General features: G+C 45.4%; 1 protein-coding gene across 2 annotated transcripts in view; it reads left to right on the forward strand.

The window, feature by feature from the left end:
- The first annotated feature begins 372 nt into the window (after positions 1-372).
- TAC3 (tachykinin precursor 3) overlaps positions 373-20887 on the forward strand; it is a 40840-nt gene continuing 20325 nt past the window's right edge. The window contains exons 1-2 of one of the 2 annotated variants that reach the window (XM_053289589.1): positions 373-664; positions 10664-10819. In XM_053289589.1, coding sequence (XP_053145564.1) covers positions 10706-10819 — 114 coding nt within the window. In that variant the 5' untranslated portion in view covers positions 373-664; positions 10664-10705. The remainder of the gene's footprint in view (positions 665-10663; positions 10820-20887) is intronic. The other variant, XM_053289588.1, reaches the window with a different exon arrangement.

Genomic DNA, 20887 nt, shown 5'->3' on the forward strand with positions numbered 1-20887 from the left:
CATGCGTGACATCTATATGGGGTCTAAGAGTCCGGTTTGTGGGAGTGAGGGTTTCCATATAGGGCTTCATGAGCGAGACCTTAATCCAGCCTTTGGGTGGCAAGGCAGTGGGGAAGGTGTGTGGCGTAGCAGGCAGAGGGGAGATGCTGTACAGGTGAATTCCATTCCTTGACGTGTTGAGGTTGGTGGCGGCGTCTCTGGGTTTTGTGCGTGTGCGTCTGTGTGGGGTCCTTTGCGTGTATGCGGTGGGGGGGGGGAGAAGGCTGATGTCTGTGTAGACGGGCGTGGGCGTGAGTGGTGCCATCCTCCCTAGAGCCTTCCTCCACCATCCCCCCTCCCTCGCGCCCTCCTCCGACCCCCCCGCAGCGGCAGCCAGCGCCTTATTAAAGTGGCGGGAACTGGAGGCGAGTGTCTCTCTCTGCGCTTCCTCTTCCTTCAGGCGCGCCTGTTTCTCCTCCAGCGCAACGAGGCTGCTGCGCTCTGGGAATCCGTCCACCTGGGAGCCAGGAAGGCGCTCAGCCAGAGAGAAGCGGCGGCAGCAGCAGCCGCGGCAACCCGTCGGAGCCCTTCGCTATCTTTCTGCGAGGCAGCCTTTGTTATCCGCACGGGCGTTAGCCTGGCCTGCTATCCCGCGGAGACAACGCGCGTCGGAGGTCTCCACCAGGTAGGTTGGCTAGACCTTGACACGCAGTTGCGGGGGCGGGCGGGGGGCGGAGGGTGAAATGGGCAAAAAACAAACACGTTGGCCGGTGGGCGCGTGAAAGAGGGAGCAGAAAGTTTCAAACTCGTTTCATCGCATGGATTTTTCTTTTTATAGGGGGCACCTCTTCTCCCGCACTTCTTTGTGCCCATGCTGCACAAATTCTTCGTGCCAAGTTGCACAATACTTCAGGTCTCTAGAAATTCAACAAGGGAGGCTTTGCTCATCTCTGGACTCCACCATGAGGAAAACTCCACCTGTTGAATGTCCGCCTGCCATGCATCCTTTCAAGGCAGGGACCCGTGCGGGGGGGTGTGGGTGGAGGGTAGGAGCTGAGAATTCTATCTATAAGCAGTTAGAGGATTTGGCGGGGAAGAGAAGGGTATGTGTGGGACATAATTTGCGTGAATTGCCCTCTTTGAACAGCCTGTCATACTTGCCAAGAGGGTACATAATCCAGATTCCTGACTCTTCAATGCAGGAAATCATTAGTGAAGCCTGAAATCTCTGAACAACCCAGACCATTCTCTGCCAGTAAGGTGAAATCCAGGCTTAAAAGCTAAGGGGCAGGAAGTGTGGGCTCCAAACTCCATTCATAGCCGAGTTCAGTGCCATGGATGATCATTTGGGATTAATTACCATGGAGTACATAGATATGATAATGTATTCACAGCATAAATAAGGCTTTCTCAAGGATAGGTGTAAGCCTAGGTTCAGAAATACCATGTTTGGTCTGATACCCTGGGCGGTGGGGGGGGGGGGCGCTCCTCAGAAAAGTCAGGTGGGGTGTTGCTTCTCCGCCATCCAAGAGTCCCCCAATCGATCCCATCCTCTACCCTCACAGTTATAAGGGGAGCTTGTGTTTGTTTCTGATTTTTCAGCCATGGATCCACGTATTACCTCTGGCTCATTTTACTTTTAGCTGTCCTGCCCTCCATCCCACCAGGCCCAATGGGTATTAGCCACCACCGACCCTGGACCAGGGTAAGGTTGATGATATCCCTAGGGAAGGGGTAACAGACCTGAGGCTATCCAGCTGTAGGTGGACTACAGATCCCATCATCCCCAGTCACAACCAGATGAGAAACCCACTCTCCTTTCCATGGTAGACGCCTATTCTCAACCCATATTTGGTTTTTCTACTTAGCAGCAGTCTGTGCTTAAAAGGAAGCTGCAACCCTTCCTGGCCCCTAGACAAATGTGCCTGTGGGATGCCTTTGTTTGAGAGCACCTGTTTCTCACACAGGTGACAAACAGGTGCTCACACAATTCACATGACATTTTTAATGTGTGTGTCTAAATAATGGCACAGCGGGGAAGTTACTAACCTAGTGAAAGGTTGCTGGTTCGAATCTCCGCTGGTATGTTCCCCAGACTATGGGAAACACCTATATCGGGCAGCAGCGATATAGGAAGATGCTGAAAGGCATCATCTCATACTGCATGGGAGATGGCAATGGTAAACCCTTCCTGTATTCTACCAAAGACAGCCACAGGGTTCTGTGGTCACCAGGAGTTGATACCAACTCAACGGCACAACTTTACCTTTACCTAAATTCCTCTACCTTTACCTCTTGTCTCTGGTAAGTGACCCGGAGGCAAGAGGGGAAAGCTTATGCCCTGGACAGGGAGCTGTGCAGGGTAGTAAAGACCTCCTGAGACTTCAGTGGGCACAGACCACACATTTCTACGGGTTTTTTTAGTTACCATGATATGGATTTTTAAAAATGGGTGATAGAATGGGGGGACCCAGGTGGTCCCAGGCTAATCCATTGCTAATAAAGAAAGAAGCAATCTGCTGTTCAGGATCAAGTGGTCCTGATTGTCCAGTTCACTGCTTTACTTCTCTAGCCCGACAGTAGCTGTAACCTTGTACCAGTGGCAAGGTAAATATGTGAAAAGGCTGGCTGCATTGTAGAGGAGCAAGGCAAGAAGAGTAGCTAGCAAGAAGTTGTTTGCTAATGTAATATATGTAGCTCAGAGCTACAGCAATTCTGCCAAGAACGAATGTCTAGTTTTACTAAGTGGCTTTTCCTTAATGGAGAAAGTGCTTGATATCTGACCATGCACATGTCTCTGGAATGTGATAACCAAGGTCTCCTTATAGGAGAATTTGAGACAGTACTATCTATCTATCTATCTATCTATCTATCTATCTATCTATCTATCTATATCAGTCCTGCAGGGCTCAGCGATCATGGTTAACTCTTTATTCAGGATTGTTGTGACTGTGTGAACGCAGTCACAGTCTAAACAGAAATGGAAGGGATACAGCAGCAACCATCAATGTGAGAGGCTAAACAGGGCTGAATAGGGACAGTTGTTCTCCCCCTGCTATATATTATCTTATATAAATATATGAGAACCATCACCTTAAAAGATCCTTCTTTGTCCAGTTAGCAGAGGAATGAGCATTGAGGAATATATTGGGGCAGAAAAGTATATATGAACATTTTTGAGCAAATGTGTGTATGAGTGTAAAGTGCCTAATAACTATCATCTTAATTATTATACCTCTTTTAGCATTTCTAAGAGCATACTATACATGTAAAATGATGATGATGATGTTGATGACGATAATTATAAAGCAGTACTGTGCATGGCAGTATATGGAGTATAAGAGAGCAGGTCTCTGTCCCAAGGAGCCTACAATTTAAAATTTGCCACAGATGAGGAAAGTCGAGGCAGAGATCAACAGGGAAAGATATGCATTTACTTCAGTTACATGTACATAGGTTTCATTACAGCAGCCTAATGCATAAGAGCCAGCGTGGTGTAGTGGTTAGAGTGCTAAACTAGGACTGGGGAGACCCGAGTTCAAATCCCCATTCAGCCATAAAACTAGCTGGGTGACTCTGGGCCAGTAACTTCTCTCTCAGCCTAACCTACTTCACAGGGTTGTTGTGAAAAGAGAAACTCAAGTATGTAGTACACCGCTCTGGGCTCCTTGGAGGAAGAGTGGGATATAAATGTAATAATAATAATAATAATTGCATACAGTTTAATTGTAGAGTAACTTAACTGCTCTCCCCCAGCCTTACAATGACATTTACTAGCATGGACTAGAATCCCAATGTTATGCATAAGCACACTCTGAAAGGATAAGTAAAAGAGTCCACCCTTATACACTCTGTAGTCACTCTCCTGAATTAGGGTGGTTGAAAAGTGTGTGAGAGGAACTTAATCTGCAGGAGGTGGTCTTGCATGTCAATCTTTAAAAGTCTGATTGATAAGACATTGACTGACATGCTGACTAGCACTGCACTAGTGCAACAAACGATGCACCTGCATAAGAATGCCATGTTGCTGAGCAGATTCTCAAAGTTGATCAAACTCCTCTGCTCTTGGTCTGCTTCTGCAAGCATTTTGCTTGCTCATCAAGAATGGCAGACGGCTTTGCATCGTTCCTTACAACATATATGGCCTTATAAGATGTTTCACAGCAGGAGGTGTGCCACAGTTTGTGCAAGCACACCCTGTTGCACCAGCACAACACTAGTCTGGAACGCAAGCTCTCAGCTCAGCAGACCTAGCTAGTGCAACAGTCTTGCACTAGTTCAATGTGTTTGCATTAGTGCCACATTGGTGCAGATATCAGCCATTATTTACAGACATGGGGGAATTCTCATGGGAGTTCCATGACTGAATGCACACAGAAATCTGTAAAGGCCTTACTTCTCAACCCAGTTAGGCTACCTCCACTCCAGTCAGTGGGATAAACAGCCTAACAGGGAGCGCAACTGCAGCCAAAATCAACAGCTCCTGCACACAATCTGCTCTCCAGTGTTCCTATGAACTGTAAACATCTGGAAGGAGGATTTCATTTTTATGAATTGTTAGGAAGCAAATGTCGTCTATGGACTGTTTTTTCAACCCCTTTCCATATGTCTCCAGTCATGGGAATCATGCACAAGAGTGACAGACATAGCTAGGATGCCATAGAAATGTCTCTCACAAAGATATTGAGGTTTGTTTGCTTTCAGAAGTTCATGCATGTGCTTGATTAAAAATGCACTTATTTAAGTCTTTAAAAATTAATGTTAACGGCTCAACAGCTTTCTTTTTCTGAACTAAAAAAAAAAGGAAAAGGAAATCACAAAAAGCTTGCTTGTGCTACCCAGAATTAATCATTAGCCTGTTTATGAAAATGGTCAGTTTTGGATATGTGAGCGTATGAAGCTGCCTTATGCTGAGTTGTGCCACTGGTCCATCTAGTCCAGTCTCACCTGTTCTGCCTCGCTGCAGTTTCCCAAAGCCTTGAGCAGCATTCTTTCCTAGCTGTGCTTGAGGTTATTTATGAAGATGCTAGGGATTGAAACTGGTACTTCCTGCATTCAAAGCATGTATTCTTGCCACCAAGCTATGGTGAACCCTTCCTTGAACACACACTCAGAGGTACCCTCAGATTAGGAACCCTATATGTGCAGAGCAGCAAGTTCCCAACACAACCACCATCCCTTAAGTACAGCACACAGGCTACTAATAAAGTAGTCCCTGTCATTCAATTCAAACTTTGGGGGAACTCCATAGAAAGAGGATCCATGATTTGATCGTCCAAGTTAGTTAATAGTCCTTCCTTGATCCTCCCTTTAGTCCTTTTATGAATCAGGTTATATTGTTGGAGACTATAGTGGGTTCCAGTAATCAGTTGCATGCCACGTCAGTATTAAAATGTTATCCTCTTTTAAAACTTGAGCATCTTATGTTCATCTGGTGCTTTCATCATTGTGAAAATCAGCACACAAACGTCCCCTGATCCTTCAAGATTTTACATGTGGTACATTGGTCAACTTGCCTCATCCTCCCACACTTAAAAAAATAAATCTTGTCCATTTCTTCTTGTATGGAAGGCATGGTTATTTTTCTTCGCTTTTCATATACAGTATGGGTTTCCTGTCTCCTTATATCCTTTTTGTGATGGCATGGCAGAGCTGTATACAATACACCTGATTCGCCTATCACTTTTTGTATTCCTTTTCTGCCTTGTTTCTTATGCATCGTTTTTCTCTTTGCCTTGTTATGGGACAATATTTGTACACTTGAAATTCTTCAGACTTACCTGGTATGAGATTAGGAAAGCGTTGAAAGTAAAAATGTGCAACTCTCAGGGGCATATTTTCGAACAGTACAGGGCACTTCCAAGAGAAAACGAGATCAGCAAAAATTGCAGACACACGCTGTAGCGGATTAAAGCCTTTGTCTCAGAGATAGCTCACGTGAGGGAAGAAAAGTGCCAGGTCATCCCTGCTGAGCTGCCTGGGTGGGCTTCTCATAAAACCTTTCTATATTTCCGGTAGATTTAAAATTCTGCCACCAAGCACCCTAAAACTTGTAGAAAACTGGACCAGTGGATTGGGTGCTTTAATCCAAGGTCCCTCTGTAACTGGGTATTTGGCAAATACAAAAAAACCTTCCACGTGTAAGCTTACAAGGGATAAGAAAAACTGATAGCTGCTGAGTGCTTGAGGATGCTTTTGCACCAGAAAAGTCCCATTTCCACCCTCCCTTTTTCTTGAGTTAAAACCCAACTCTGAGAGGCTTGTAAAAAGAAAAGAACAAAAAAAGAGCCCCAGTTTTATTCAAGAACTACAGACTGCTTCTGTCTGAGGCTTTTATTTATTTATTTATTTATTTATTTATTTATTTATTTATTTATTTATTTATTTATTTATTTATTTATTACATTTAAATCCTGCTCTTTCTTCAAGGAGCCCAGAGTGGTGTACATGGTTATGTTTGTCCTCACAACAACTGCATGAGGTAGGCTAGGGTGAGATATATGCAACTAGCCCAGAGTCACCCAGTGAGTTTCATGGCTAAATGGAGATTTGAACTCAGGTCTCCCCAGTCCTAGTCCAACATTCTAACCACTGCACCACACTGGCTAATACATTCAAAAATACTTAGTAGGTTACAAAAATAGGTTGTCTTAGTGTCAGGTTGCATTTAGGCACACTTAAAAGTGTACAGAGTCCTTTGCAATGCTTTTAGTGGGTTGAGCATAGGCTAGTGTATCTTATTTTAATTAAGTCACAGGTAAACAATAATAGAACAGTATCAGGAATATTCAACACACAGAGAGAGAAATATACGTTTCTAATGCAAAACCCGACTAACAAACTGTTCCTATACTGTATTCCTTTTTCCTTGAACTCACCCAACACCTGATGAGAATCAAGCTTCCTGCAATCCTGTCTTTCAAGGATCTACAGAGTTATTCCATGAGAGAAATCTACATGCTAGCTCCTACCATGAGGGAGCAAAAACTCCATGCCCCTCACTAAGTCTTTTCGCATGTGCTTCTCTCCAACAAAGACCATCCTTCTTGATTCAAGAATTCCCAGCAACCACTCTCTAGGTCCCACCCACCTGGTGTACTGATTGGCTGCCCTGGAGTTCACCAGCTGTCAGTCGAGACAAGGTTTCACTCCCTGTTAGCTCTTTAGTGGGAGGGGAGGCTGATCACTACACAAACCCCTTGTGTGGTAGGCACTATGGAGCTCAGGAAGCCCTCAGCACTGGAGATGCCTCTTGCTAAGCAGACGCTTAGTCAGGATGCCGACCAGTGTTTTTAGATAACTTTGTTGGGTTATTCTGATATTTGAATTATTTTCATGTGATTGTTTACACACCACAATGGGAGCTCAAGTTGGAAAGTGGTATGTACATTTTGTAAAGAAACTAAAAACCAAAAATTTGTGCCCACTGTACCCAAAGGTCCCTGTTTGTGAGAAACACCTTCTACCTCACAGTAGCCGGTGAGGTCATGGGCAGTTGTGATTATGCCTTCTTTGTAGTGTAGTGGTTAGATTGTTGAATTAGAGCAGAGGAGACCTCAATTCAAATCCTTGCTAAGGCATGAAGCTCACGGAGTGATGTTGGACCAGCCACTCTCTGAGGCTATTCCCATGATCAATGGAAAGCGGGCTAAGGGAGCTTAGCCTGCTTTCCGTTGATCATGGGAACCACCAGGCTCACAGAGAACCCGGTGGTCCCAAGGCGGCTTGCCTGCCTAAAACACCCTCCCCTTAAATGAGGTTAACAGAGTGAGCGCTCCGTTAACCTCATTTTGTTGCACGTGTGTCACCGTGGCACACGGCAACACACAAGTAGACCCCCGACTGGGAGTCTGCAAGCAGCCTCCTGGGTTTGGGGGTCTCTCCAGGATTTGCACGGGGCATCCTGGAACTTCTGGGGGCCAGCTGGCCCCCAGTCCCTGCCATCCCTCTTTGCTCTGTTACGGAGCTGGCAATTGTGTGGGTGGCCGATCCAGCTGTCCAGGACTCTGGGCGGGATCGTCTGCGGGGAGAGTGGGCTAAGGAGACCTGGCAGAAGCTCTTCTCATGGATCATGAGAAGAGCTTCTCTCTTTCTCAACCTAACTTGCCTTACAGGATTGTTGTGAGGATACAGGATTGTTGTGCGGATACAACATACAGGATGTATGTCGGAGGACGATGGAATAAAAATCGAACCAAGTGGTATATCAGGAGCTGCAGTTCAATCAGTCATGCCCAGCATTAAGCTAGGGCTTGATAATCCAGTGGTGGTTTCCAAATGCAGACACCTGGGGCTGATTAGTTGAGAAAATAGATGTATTCATCCTTCATAGAGAGGATGACTCTGACTGATGAGGGCTAATTTGCAACACCATATTGGGCTGTATCAAGGGAAGTGATCTGTAACTTCAAATGGCATGTCCCTGTGGGTAATTTTGAGCTGGATTCAATCTGTCCTTGGACAGGTGACAACAAGCAATATCTACAGGCAGCACATGAAATTGAAGCCTTAGCTTGCCAAGAAGGGAGATGTAGAGGAATGCATTGTATTTCCTTCCCCCACCGTGGCTGTATATAGACAATGATTTCTATGGAGCAACAGGGGTGATTTCCCCCTTATGTGGACCATGGCACTCATCTATTTCAGCAACCTGATAATCATTAAAATCTACAGAAGAAGTCTTGTTGCCTGTCCAAAGAACAGTGGTTAATCTTTGCTGCAGGGGTGTGGGCATCTTAGCATTGCATTTTTCCTTTTAAAGGACTGCATAAGTATATATGGACATGTACCCATAGTTTCATGTTTAAAAAAATCACTGCTACAGGGCCCCCAATCTAGGTGGGATTGTGGTGCAGGGCATTAACTCACCATTTTTATGATGAAAGTGCCCTCCCCCCTCAAGCTGCTATTTGCACCCATAGTGGGTGGTTTTTAATCCTCTTGGGGCAAATAGCAACAAGTGGGGGATTTTAATACACCAAACAATATGGGGATAAAATGTTAAACTCTCCCCCATACTGTGTCCTGTTTCAGATCCTAAGCTGCTATATTTTTTTAAAAGAAAAAAACCCTCACAGAAATGTCTAGTTTTACCCTGTATTAGGCAACTGGATGCTTTCACACATAACGACGAACCACAGGTCCAGTGGACCCACAGTTTGCCCCCATTCCCCCCGCCGCACTCCCAGATGATGCCAATCTCCAGTCTGGGAGACTGCAAGGGGCAAGAAATTGCAGGCTTCCTCCTTCGCATGAAGGAAAGCCATGGAAGCCAATCGAGAAGGAGAGAGGGAGGAACTTCCTACTTTCAACTCTGGTTTTAGACAGCAGCAGAATCTGGACAACATGATGCTGCTTCTGCACCCGAGGTTTTGGTGGTGAAACTCAAGTGGAACCAAAGGTTCAAATTCAGGTTTGATGTGAAAAACCTCAAGTTGCCCCAGTAACAAAATTGTGGGTTCACTTCTGCTATGGTTGCTTCCGGTTTGGCATTATGTCTGAAGGCGGCCATTGTCTGAGTTACTTCATCAGGCAGGCAGTATCCCACCCCCCCCCCCACTCCACTATTACACATGGTGCAATCATCCCAGTATCCTTTCTGTTTACAGGTTTTACTAATTTTACTCATGCTCTAAAACTCTGAAAAATCTATTTGTGCAAAGGTGACAATAGCGCTATTCACAAGCTAAGTTCGATACTCGTACAAGTGTCATACACAGGTACAGATCTGTACAGAGGTACAGTTATTCACAATTTATGTTGAACCCTGGTACAGCAGTATGCTTCCTATCTGCATGGTGTATTTAAGGCACCTGTACCCAGCTTCATTTTTAAAATAAACGTAGGTACAGTCATTCCAACAAAAACATGTATGAGTTTACAGACATCTGTACCCTTGTACAGCATAACGTCTGAATAGGGCTAATGTGAAAAGGAAACAAAAGTGGAACTTGAAGGAAACTATCATGTCATTTTCTATCCCCTTGAAAACTGTTTGTGGGCAGTGACATTCTTCCCAAAGCAAACCTGTTTGCAATGTGTGTACTGATGTTACCATTAGCAAACAGTGGATAACAGAAACTTGTGGATACACGCCTGTTAAACATATCTGGGAACTTTGGACCAACTAGATTTCCCAGATGTGTCTACATGGGCATTTCAGTTCAATGGCAGCCCTTCCAAGAGGTGAAGTCAGGTGGTTGCCTAAGGCAGCAGATTATTGGGGCACCTGTGAGGCTGCAATATGCCTGCCCTTTAAAAGGGGGAAAGAGGGGGAGGAGGCTGTGCATAAGGTGGGGCGGCATTTGAAACCCTGCCTCAGGCACACAGAGGTCTTGAGCTGCCACTCTGTGTTTGCTATGGGAAACAGCGAAGTTGTATCCGCATACACACTGTGAACATTGCTGTGTGGGAGAGGGGCCAGGCACCATCCTGGAGGCAAAAATCAGTGGGGACCCTGAGATGCCTCTCTGTTGTAGGCCCAATATGTTTTGCATGAAATCCAAATGGCACTTTCACAAATTAGTAAAACATTTTATTATAACAAAGTGCTTGCTATTTACCAACTTTGCTTTTGTAGCATGAAGAATGTGTTGATGTTTCCTCTTCATATGGTAGTTTCCCTCTTCCACACTGATTTTTATTTCTTTTCCTGAACCCTCTCCCTCCACCATCCCTTTAACAGATTGCTTCCTTTCTCAAGCCGTCCTGCCATCAAGAAAAGAAGATGAAGAGCTCACTCATGCTGATAGTGCTGCTGTCCTTACTAGTGGCAAAGTTATGTCATGCTTACTGTGTTGAGTCTCAGGAGCAACAGATGTCCAGCAGAATCCAGACAAAGGTGAGGATGACCAGAGAAAAGGTGGGAAATCAGAGAAAAGGTGGGAAATGGCTGATGAATGGAATGACTCACATTTTCGCGTCACAGTGTCCTGATGTGATTCTGGGGGCTTGAATCTTTGGAGATGAATGTGAACTTGGCAATGTTTTATGATTGGCATATGAAATCAGACATAGGATAAAACCATCCTATGACACCATAGTTCCCAGCACAAACTATGGTATGCAAATTAACATTAAACCATGGTTTTGGATTTTTGTTTGCTAACCCCAAACAAAACATGGGTTGTAGGCAGGGCTGGGTTCAGACGCAACATTTTTAATTAATTAATTAATTAATTAATTAGTTTAGCTAAACAAACCCTGGTTTAGCGTTATGTCTGAACCCAGCTCCAAGCATTTTTCCAAACATTTCTTCAAACTTTGGAAACTTTATTCTGATGTTTTCCCATATTTTTGTGGTTACTTTATGATATGCTTCACACAAGCAAAGTGAAGCGCCTTGAGGTGGTGAGCGGGGAGCCATTCCTTGGCGGCCAGATCAGCCGCCCACGTGACTACTGGCTCCGTCACTGAGCCTGTAGGTGCGGTGGGGATCGGGGCCCACCTGGTCCCTGGAAGTCCCAGAATGCCCTTTGTGAGTTCATGGAGCATTCCGGGGTGACCCCCAAGGCCAGGAGGCGTGTTGTAGCCGCCCAGTCAGGGGTCTACTCATGTGCAGCGGCACACAATCAATTAAACGGTTAGTGAAGCACTCAGTCCACTAACCTCTTTTAAGGGGAGGGGCGTTTTGTGGGGTTTGCTGCCAGGAGCTGTGCAGCTCCTGTGGCAGCACACGACCAGGAGGAATCGGGCTAGGCTCCCTTAGCCCGGTTCCTCCTGGTCGTGAGAATAACCTCATAGTTTTGCTTCCAGTGTTGGGCAAACAGGGTATCCTTTGAGTGTGATTGTAGAATGTAAGGCTGGAGATTTTATTCTGGGTTTCATTTTTTTTAGCTGATTTCCTACAGCATGGACTAAAATTATGAAAATCTTAATTTAAAAAATCTGAATGTTACCAGCCCAAGTTTTAGAGAATTAGAAAATGTAGTTATACATAGCTAGTATATTCAAGGTTCAGAAACCTAGAGATCAATTAGAAATTCATGTGGTGTAGTTTTTGGTTGCCTAATATCTTCATCTCCCCATGTGGAGGGAAACTCCACATCATAAGGACTATGTTGTATTCTGTCGAGTAATCTTTTGCAGTTTGTTTGTTTGTTTGTTTGGACATTTGTCCTGGGGGGGATCCTGTAGAGAGTGGTTGCATTCACATGTAACGTGAAAACGGAGGTTGCTGGACCCGTGGTTAATTTGTCAAACTGTGAATCACATCATAGAAGTTTGTCCAAATATGGTCCGGCAACCTCCCGTTTCAGGGCAGGGGAGCCCCTCCCTCTTCCTGGTCCTCCAAGGCTGCATTCCAGCAAACTCCGTAGCACTTGCATCTCCAGAGTGTGGGCAAGGCATCAGGATGTCTCGAGGGCAGCAGCTATTGGCCATAATCTCCAAGGAGAGTGCCAAGCACGATCGTGCCTTTTTGGAATGGTCTGCCCATGCTCGGCAGGGAAAGGGCATTTAAATCCCTTTAAATGCCATGCTATGCAAGCCCCTCTTCTGACAGCGATTGCTCTCTGCCCTCATAACAGCCTCATAACACAACAAAGGTCTCTCACACAAGCACAATTTAGGGCTGGGATTATCTTGGGTGGGGCACTATTTTCCTGTTATTCAGGAAAGGGAAGGGAACACGATTACTTCCTAGGAGAGGATATGTATATGAGGGATGGCAAAGGATCCTGGGGAGTGGCCTGCTGTGACCAAAGATGTTCTTGCAAGGCCTCACCTCACAACCAAGCAGTCCATGGAGATGAAACCACACTCCTGCCCCTGTGGCAGCTTGACGCCAGGGGACTAGCACTCTCATGAGAGTGTCAGTCTACTGGGGAGGACATTGATGGATTGATTGATTAAGTGCCATCAAGTCGGTATCGACTGTTAGCGACTACATAGATAGATTCTCTCCAGGATGATCTGTCTTCAACTTGGCCTTTAAGGTCTCCCAGTGGAACATTCATTGTTGTCGCAATTCAGTCCATCCACCTTGCTGCTGGTCGTCCTCCTCTTTCCTTCAACTTTCCCAACATTCAGACTTCTCAAGGGAGCTGGGTCTTCGCATAATGTGTCCAAAGTGTGATAGTTTGAGCCTGGTCATCTGTGCCTCGAGTGAAAATTCTGGATTGATTTGTTCTATGATCCATTTGTTTGTTTTCCTGGCTGTCCATGGTATCCTCAAAAGTCTTCTTCAGCACCAAAGTTCAAAAGCATCAATGCATCTGTGCGGTAGTTTACTTACTTTTGGGGGTTTTGCTGACCTCACAAAGAGCATCTGTGCAGTAGTGAACTGAGCTTGTGGCATCCCCCCTCTCCCCACCACCACTCTAGCTCTCTCTCTCCTCCCACCACTCTCTTGCTCATTCTCTCCTCCCCACCACTCTTGCTCACTCTCTCGCTCATGCTCTCCCCCACCACTCTCTCCCCCACCACTCTCTCGCTCGCTCTCTCGCTCACACTCTCCTCCACCACTCTCTTACTCCCCCCACTCTCTATCTCTCACTCTGTTCCCCCACTCTCTCGCTCTCCCGCCACCACTCGCCTGACTCTGGCTGTCCTTCTTTCTTCCTCCATCCTCCGCCCTGCCCCCCACTCTGCCGATTTCTGCCTTCCTCCCTTGCTGCCGCTCCCTCGCTAGGCAATGGTTCCAGGCATCCAGATGCTCCAGACACATCCGGACGTAGTTCTCTTTTGGGTCAGCCGTAAGAGAATTATATAGATAGATAGATGAGAATGAGTTCTATAATGTTGATGTTACAGTAGAAAAGGCCCTGCCTTGAACAGCTGCTAGAAAAATCTGCCATCATGCTGATTTGTGGAGTAGGGCCTCCTGTACAAAATGCAATGAAAGCTAATTTTTCCTACTGCTCCCTCTTCTGATGAGTAGCCCTTTGGAACAAGGACTACCTCTCTTGGCCCTGGTTGTGAGTGGCCAGCGGTCTCTGACTGGCCACAGAATGCTAGACTAGATTGACCTTTGATTTGATTTAGCAAACCCATTGTTTTGCTCCTGGCAAGGTTGGGCCATTGGGAGGTCCAGGTGCTTCATTCTATGAATCTTACCAGGCATAAGAAAATAAGAATAGCCCTGCTGGATCGGATACAAGGCCTTTCTAGCTCAGTATCCTGCTTCACACTGTGGCCCAGCAGATGCCTCTAGGAAGCACACAGGCAAGAGATGAGGGCATGATGATCTCTCTCCTGCTGTTACTCCCCTGCAAGTGTTATTCAGAGGCATCCTACCTCTGAGCCTGGAGGCAGCCTATAGCCATCCAGCCATTGATAGACTCGCCTTCCATGAATTTGTCTAAGCCCCTTTTAAAGCCACCCAAGTTGTGGACTATCACCACATCCTGTGGCAAATCATTCCATCAATTAGTTATGTGCTCTGTGAAAGTACTTCCTTCTGCTGGTCCTTAATTTCCTGGCATTCAGTTTCAAGGGATATTTAGTTAGTTAGTTAGTTAGTTTTTTTACATTTATATCCTGCTCTTCCTCCAAGGAGCCCAGAGCGGTGTACTACATACTTAAGTTTCTCCTCACAACGACCCTGTGAAGTAGGTTAGGCTGAGAGAGAAGTGACTGGCCCAGAGTCACCCAGCTAGTATCATGGCTGAATGGGGATTTGAACTCGGGTCTCCCCGGTCCTAGTCCAGCACTCTAACCATTACACCACATTGGCTCTCATAACCCCTAGTGTTATGAGAGAAGAAGATAAATTTCGCTTTCTCCATTTCTCCACACCATGCATTTTATAGATCACTATCATGTCTCCCCTTACCCATCATTTTTCTAAATTAAAAAGCCCCAAAGGTTGTAGTCTTTCCTTGTAAGGAAAGTGCTGATCATCTTGGTTGCCTTCTTCTGCACCTTTCCCAGTTCTACAATGTCCCTTTTGCGATATGGTAACCAGCATTGTACATAGTACTCCAAATGCGGCCACACCATTGGTTTGTATAAAGGCATTATAATATTAGCCATTTTATTTTCAGTTCCCTTCTAATGATCCCAAGTGTGGAATTTGCCTTTTTTCACAGCTGCCGCACACTGAGTTGACCCCTTAAATAAGCTCCATTGACTATGCAAGAACAACAGAGTTTAAAGACAACTCTTGATATGCCTGAATTATTCTTGAATAAAGTCAATTTCACATGCAACAATTTTGCACAGAGATGCTCTGTGTAGGACAGCAGCCAGCATTCTCTGTGAGGGTGCTGTAACATATTAGAAGTATACATTGTAATGTTTGCATTTATTCCATGTATACATTGTTCTTCCATGCTGGAACTTAAGGCAGCATCCAAGAGGTCCCTGGGTGTTCTCCCATCTAGGCACTTACTGGATTCAGACCTGGTTAGCTACAGTGCATCATGTGCCTTCAGACCATACTGTTGAGCCTTTTGTTACATCGACCCAGTAAACAAGACAAGTGGGTATTCATCACATTTGATGGTGTACATGATTTTCCAGCTTGGAAGGGGTATCCATAATCTTTGTATAGGAAACAGCTATAAGTGGGTTTTTGGGTCTCTCTCTTTTTAAAAGCCTTTGTTCTCATTTCAATGGAACAATGGAACAATGAGACTCAAGTGGGGAACAATGGAACAGTGAGACTCAAGTGTGAATTCTGCTTGCTATTAAGGTACTGAATTAAAAGCAAGTGATTACATGAACAGGAGAGGATAGAGAAGTGATAATTAATGAGCAAATGCAAAACTGGTGGCCTAGTTCATAACAAAGGAAGTGGTGGCTGAGGTGGTGCGCATAGGAGGTTCTTGAGCATCAACAGTACAGGGAGGGGCGGTGTACCTACCACTTTGGGCAAAGAAGGTTTGATTCCCTACATCAAGTTATGTCCATCATGTTCTTTTAGAATAAATACAAGCCAAATAAATAACATTAAATTCTATGTTCCTTATCTGGGAATCCATACATTACTTTGTATAAACTGACTATTGAATAATGACCTGTACTGACTATCAGCTACAGCATTTTTTATTCTGAATTTGGCAATGAAGGGTGAAAGGAGAAACCCAAATACGTGAGAAGCCACATAGGTCTTTGGATAAGAGAACATGACTTGTGGCCAAGGAAGTGGCTGGTGGGACGGATATATTTCTTAGATTTTGGAAACAGGGGTTCTCTTCCTCTTCCTCCTTCATCATAAGCTACTTTTTCAACTTTTCAAAAAGCAGAGGAGGAGGAGGAGGCGGCAGCTTCCCTCTACTGAATACTGGAGCCTTTGACAGAAACTGGCCATTTGTCTTCAGAAGTCAAGTTTATAGTTGTGGGGACTATAAACTTGAGGGACAAAGGATGAAAGAATATTTCAAAAGACAAACACTTCATTTCTCATTCCTTGATGCCATACATTTTCTCTCTCTCAGGATTAGGCACTGCTTCCCTCATTGCTTTTTGATGCAAGACTGGTACAATGAAATCGCTGTTAGTTCAAAGAAGGATGCCACTGATATAAGATCTGCCTGCTGGTCATTTCTTCCATGAAGCAGTTTCAAGGATATAAACCTCCTCATCCTGCAGAGAACAAAATCGTGGTCTGCCACAATTTCTCCATTAAAGAGTCTGAAATGGGAGTTTCAGTCGTTTGTGATGATATCAATAGATGTCATCTTATTTCTTTTTCTATGTAAACTGCTTTGTGACCTTTTGCTGTTGAAAAAACAGTATATAAATAATATCCAAGCCCTTGAATCTGCACATATAGGAAAGGGTTGGTTTCTGAATGAGACTAATGTTTTCAAAACATCTGTGTGGTCAGTGTGCCATGAGGTGAAGCAGTTACTAAGATCATTCAGAAGGCCAGCTTCAAAGGCTCAGTGGTATTTTTGGAGCTGCCAAACTCCTCTCCTCTCCTCTCCTCTATTTATAATTGAGAATATTATTCCACCAATACCCCACAAACCTTCTCATTTTAAAGATGTCAAAAGGCCAAGTAATTTGTTCAAGGTCATGGAGGTAGACTGAGGCAAAAATTAGATCGCCCAAATCTGAGAACTCCAGGTCAGGGTGTTCCATACCCCTCTACTTAGACTGCTCCAATCTGCTAAAAGATTGGGTGTCTGGCTAGTAAGAGGTCATACAGTAGATGGTCAGGGAGATCAGGCCGTATTTTCCATCTCTTATTTTCAGAGCTATAAGCAAACAACTCAAGAAGGGTTGTTTCTGTCATGATTAGGGCAACTTCAGGAATTGCACGTTATTTGGGGAACCCTGCGTTTTTCCACATTAATACCCTAAATATTTTCACATTAGCACTTACTTAGCAATAGCAATAGCACTTACATTTATATACCGCTCTATAGCCGGAGCTCTCTAAGCGGTTTACAATGATTTAGCATATTGCCCCCAACATTCTGGGTACTCATTTTACCAACCTCGAAAGGATGGAAGGCTGAGTCAACCTTGAGCCCCTGGTCAGGATCGAACTTGTAACCTTCTGGTTACAGGGCAGCAGTTTTACCACTGTGCCACCAGGGGCTCAGTGGCATTAAACCCCAAAGGAAATAATTCCACTAGCATATCCATGTTAATCCTGTTAATTAGCAGGGGGAGAGTAACTGGCCCTATCCACCCCCAGCACAGTACCTCCAGTGACTGTTGCTGGTGTCTATCTTGTGGTGTTTTTTAAGAATGTGAGCCCTTTGGGGACAGGGAGCCATCTTATTTATTTATTAATCATCATCATCTGTAACAGCAAAAGGTGCTCTATCAGTTTACAGATGGACAGGCTTATTTTGGCATGAGCTTACCTAGGGAGCCAACTGTTTCTGTAGGTATGTCATTTCCCACTGCATCTAGATTAGGGATGTGCAAATTGATTCGGGTACAAATCAATTTGTACCCAAATCTAGCTGATTCGGGTGATTCGGAGACAAAACAAATCACCCCTGTGGTCCATTGGCTAGATTCGGGTACAAATCGAATCATGCGTGATTTGATTTGAATCAATTTGAGTTTTGGATCCCTCCTATTAATTTCCCCAGATTGCCAGCTTTCATTAAAAGAAAAAAAAGCTAAGCTCTAGCCCTTATAGAAATGGCGTTATGGAGCAAAATGTGTGGTCACTATTTTTCAAGTGTTTGGATTCTTTGGTGTATAATAACTTTCACTCAGTGAATCCTTATGAGGATTCATTACACACCTTCATTTCTTCTATTCATTTTGATTGTCTTTTCGTCAGCACCAACTGTCAACTGACACATGCCAACTACATCCCACTCCCACCCACAAGGCAGTGAGGTACTACTCAGTTTATGTTAAGTGCCTAATGGTAGAGGCTACCACCCAAATTGCAGAGGAAATGGGCAAAGGGCTGATTTTTGGTGAATTGTTGAAGTTTTAATGTCTTTGGGGGAGATTTGGGGCATAAAGTGGGATCTGGGGCAGAAGAGTGGGGTGGTCTGGTATTGCCTAATGGATGGAGGCTACCACCCAAATTGCAGGGGTATTGGGCAAAGGGCTGATTTTTGATGAATTGTTGAAGTTTACGTGTCCTTAAGGTTTCCCCCCTATAACGTATAATGCAGGTGTATCGCTTCACGTCAGGGGGAACGGGGTGGCCTAGAGTGGTGTGGGGTTGGTGGTAGTGCCCAAGGGGGGGCAAGGAAGCTACCAGAATTTTTTCAAAGTATTTGGGCAGAGGGCTGGTTTTTGGTGATTTGTTGAAGTTTACGCATCTTTTAAGGTTTTTCTCCATAGGGAATCATATAGGTTTTAGCAGTCCCATAACTGCAATTGGGGGGCACTAGGGTGGCCCAGAGTGAGTGGCGGTGCAGTGTACAGAGGGTGGCAGCCACCCCCATGGGTTTCTAACCCATGGGGTACAGGGTTCTGTTGTTTCTGAGGTGTTCTGAGTGTGGATTCTCTGATAGCAAATGAGAGTTGATTCATGGTTTGTATTGAAAATCTCATTTGGTACCAGAGAATCTACACTCAGATCCCACTTTATGCCCCAAATCTGCCCCAAAGGCACTAAAACTTCAAAAATTCATCCAAAATCAGCCCTTTGCCCAATTCCTCTGCAATTTGGGTGGTAGCCTCCACCCATTAGGCACTACCACCCCACCCCACTCTTTTGGCCTGGGACCCATTTTTTGACCCAAATCTATTCATATTCAGATTAATTCGGATCCAAATCGATCTGGGGTGATTCGGATGGGTCAGATTCAGACCCAAAAACAAATCGGGGGTGTTTCCATTCGTATCCAAATCAAAACACCAAAAATCCGAATTGCACACCCCTAATCTAGATAAACACAAGTGTGGTATCCACTTGTAACCGAATGAAGTGGTAGGGTTCTAACATGGCAGAATTGCTTACTTCACTCCACCCTGCAAGTGGGAGATACCATTTTTGAATGCTCTCCTCTGTATTAAAAAAGCAAACAAACAAAACGCCTCCCTGCAAGTGTGAAACTAGCACAGCAAGGAGTAGACGGGGTTTAGAACCTTTATTCCTGATGTATAGTTTGTTTGTTTTTCACTTGCAGGCAATTTTTATATGGGGGAAGCATTCAAACATGGCACCCCCACCTGCAGTCTGAAGTGGAACAGCCTACCCTACCACCCTTCTACCACAGCATTCTACTGCTTCATTCTGTTTCAGGTTTGGACCAGGACACAGTGTCTTGTGGTCCGTACATACACATCATCTTCCGAAGTCTCTTATCTGCCAATATTGTTCCTTCCATTGAGCAATGTGGTGAATCTGCCTGGCTATGGAGCAGTGTTGCCTTTATTAAAGCATTTATATCCCACCTTTCTGTCCAATGACCCTCAAGGCAGCTCACAGCTCAGATTAAAACAATCAATAAAAAGCAAATGAAAACAACCAACAAAACTAAACTAAAAACAATCAATGGCTCAACAAATAGTTAATCCGATGGGAAAGCTTTATTTTAAAGTCAAGTTTTAGTTCCTCAATGGAATGGAAGCATCACGTCAGTTGAGTGGGCCTCTCTAGGGAGGGTGTTTCGCAACTCAGGTACCACAGTCAAAAAAAGCCATGCCTACCATATGGCAGATAGTGGGAAGATAGTCAACAGGGTGTTAGGTGTTGAATGGAGCACACAAGTAGGAAGGAGGTGCTCATTGAGATATCCTGGTCCTAGATCATTTAGGGTGGAATGGCCAACCTGAGGCTTTGCAGCTGTTGTTGGACTACAGTTCCCATCATTCCCAGCCACTGCAGCTGGGGATGATAGGAGTTGTATTCCAACAACCGTTGGAGACTTCAGGTTGGCCATCCCTAGTTTAGGGTTCCAGGGAATAAGACAAGCATTTGCAATTGGTTTTGGAAACCAATTGGCAATGAGTGAACTAGGGATGTGCACGGTCCGGAGCAGTCCGGACCGGCACCGAAGGGGGGGCCTTACTTTTAGGGCAGGGAGGGCTTACTTATCCCTCCCGCCTCTTTGCCCTGTCCAGCGCCCGTATTTAATAGACTAACGGGGCGCTGGAAACCAGCCGCCCCCGCCGCCGCCCCCCCCCCGCCGCGAGCCGATTTCTCCAAGAAGTACCCATACCCCTGCCGCCGCTGTAGCCTGCCAGCCAGCCAGCCCTTCCTCCCTCCCTCCCAGCTGCCCGCCCGCCCGCCCGAGTCCTCACCGGAATGCTTTGTTAACAAACGAGAGGAGCTCTCGGACAGAGCTCCTCTCGTTATGAAGGCCTGCTGCAGAATGAAGGCGCTTTGCGCGCGCGCGCATGCACGCGCCACAAAAGACACCGATCGCCGGAGGCCCGGTCTACCCGGCCAGGAAAAGGCCGGGTAGACCGGGCCTCCGATCGAGGTCTGGTCTACCCGGCCGGGAAAAGGAGCACACCTACTCCTACACTTGTGCTATTTCCTTTCCTTTCTTTTTCACATGACACCGTTAGAGGTTATTTCTGGGGGCAT

Source organism: Hemicordylus capensis, chromosome 2 (genome assembly GCF_027244095.1).
Source record: "Hemicordylus capensis ecotype Gifberg chromosome 2, rHemCap1.1.pri, whole genome shotgun sequence".
In the NCBI taxonomy this organism is placed as follows: Eukaryota; Metazoa; Chordata; class Lepidosauria; order Squamata; family Cordylidae; genus Hemicordylus; species Hemicordylus capensis.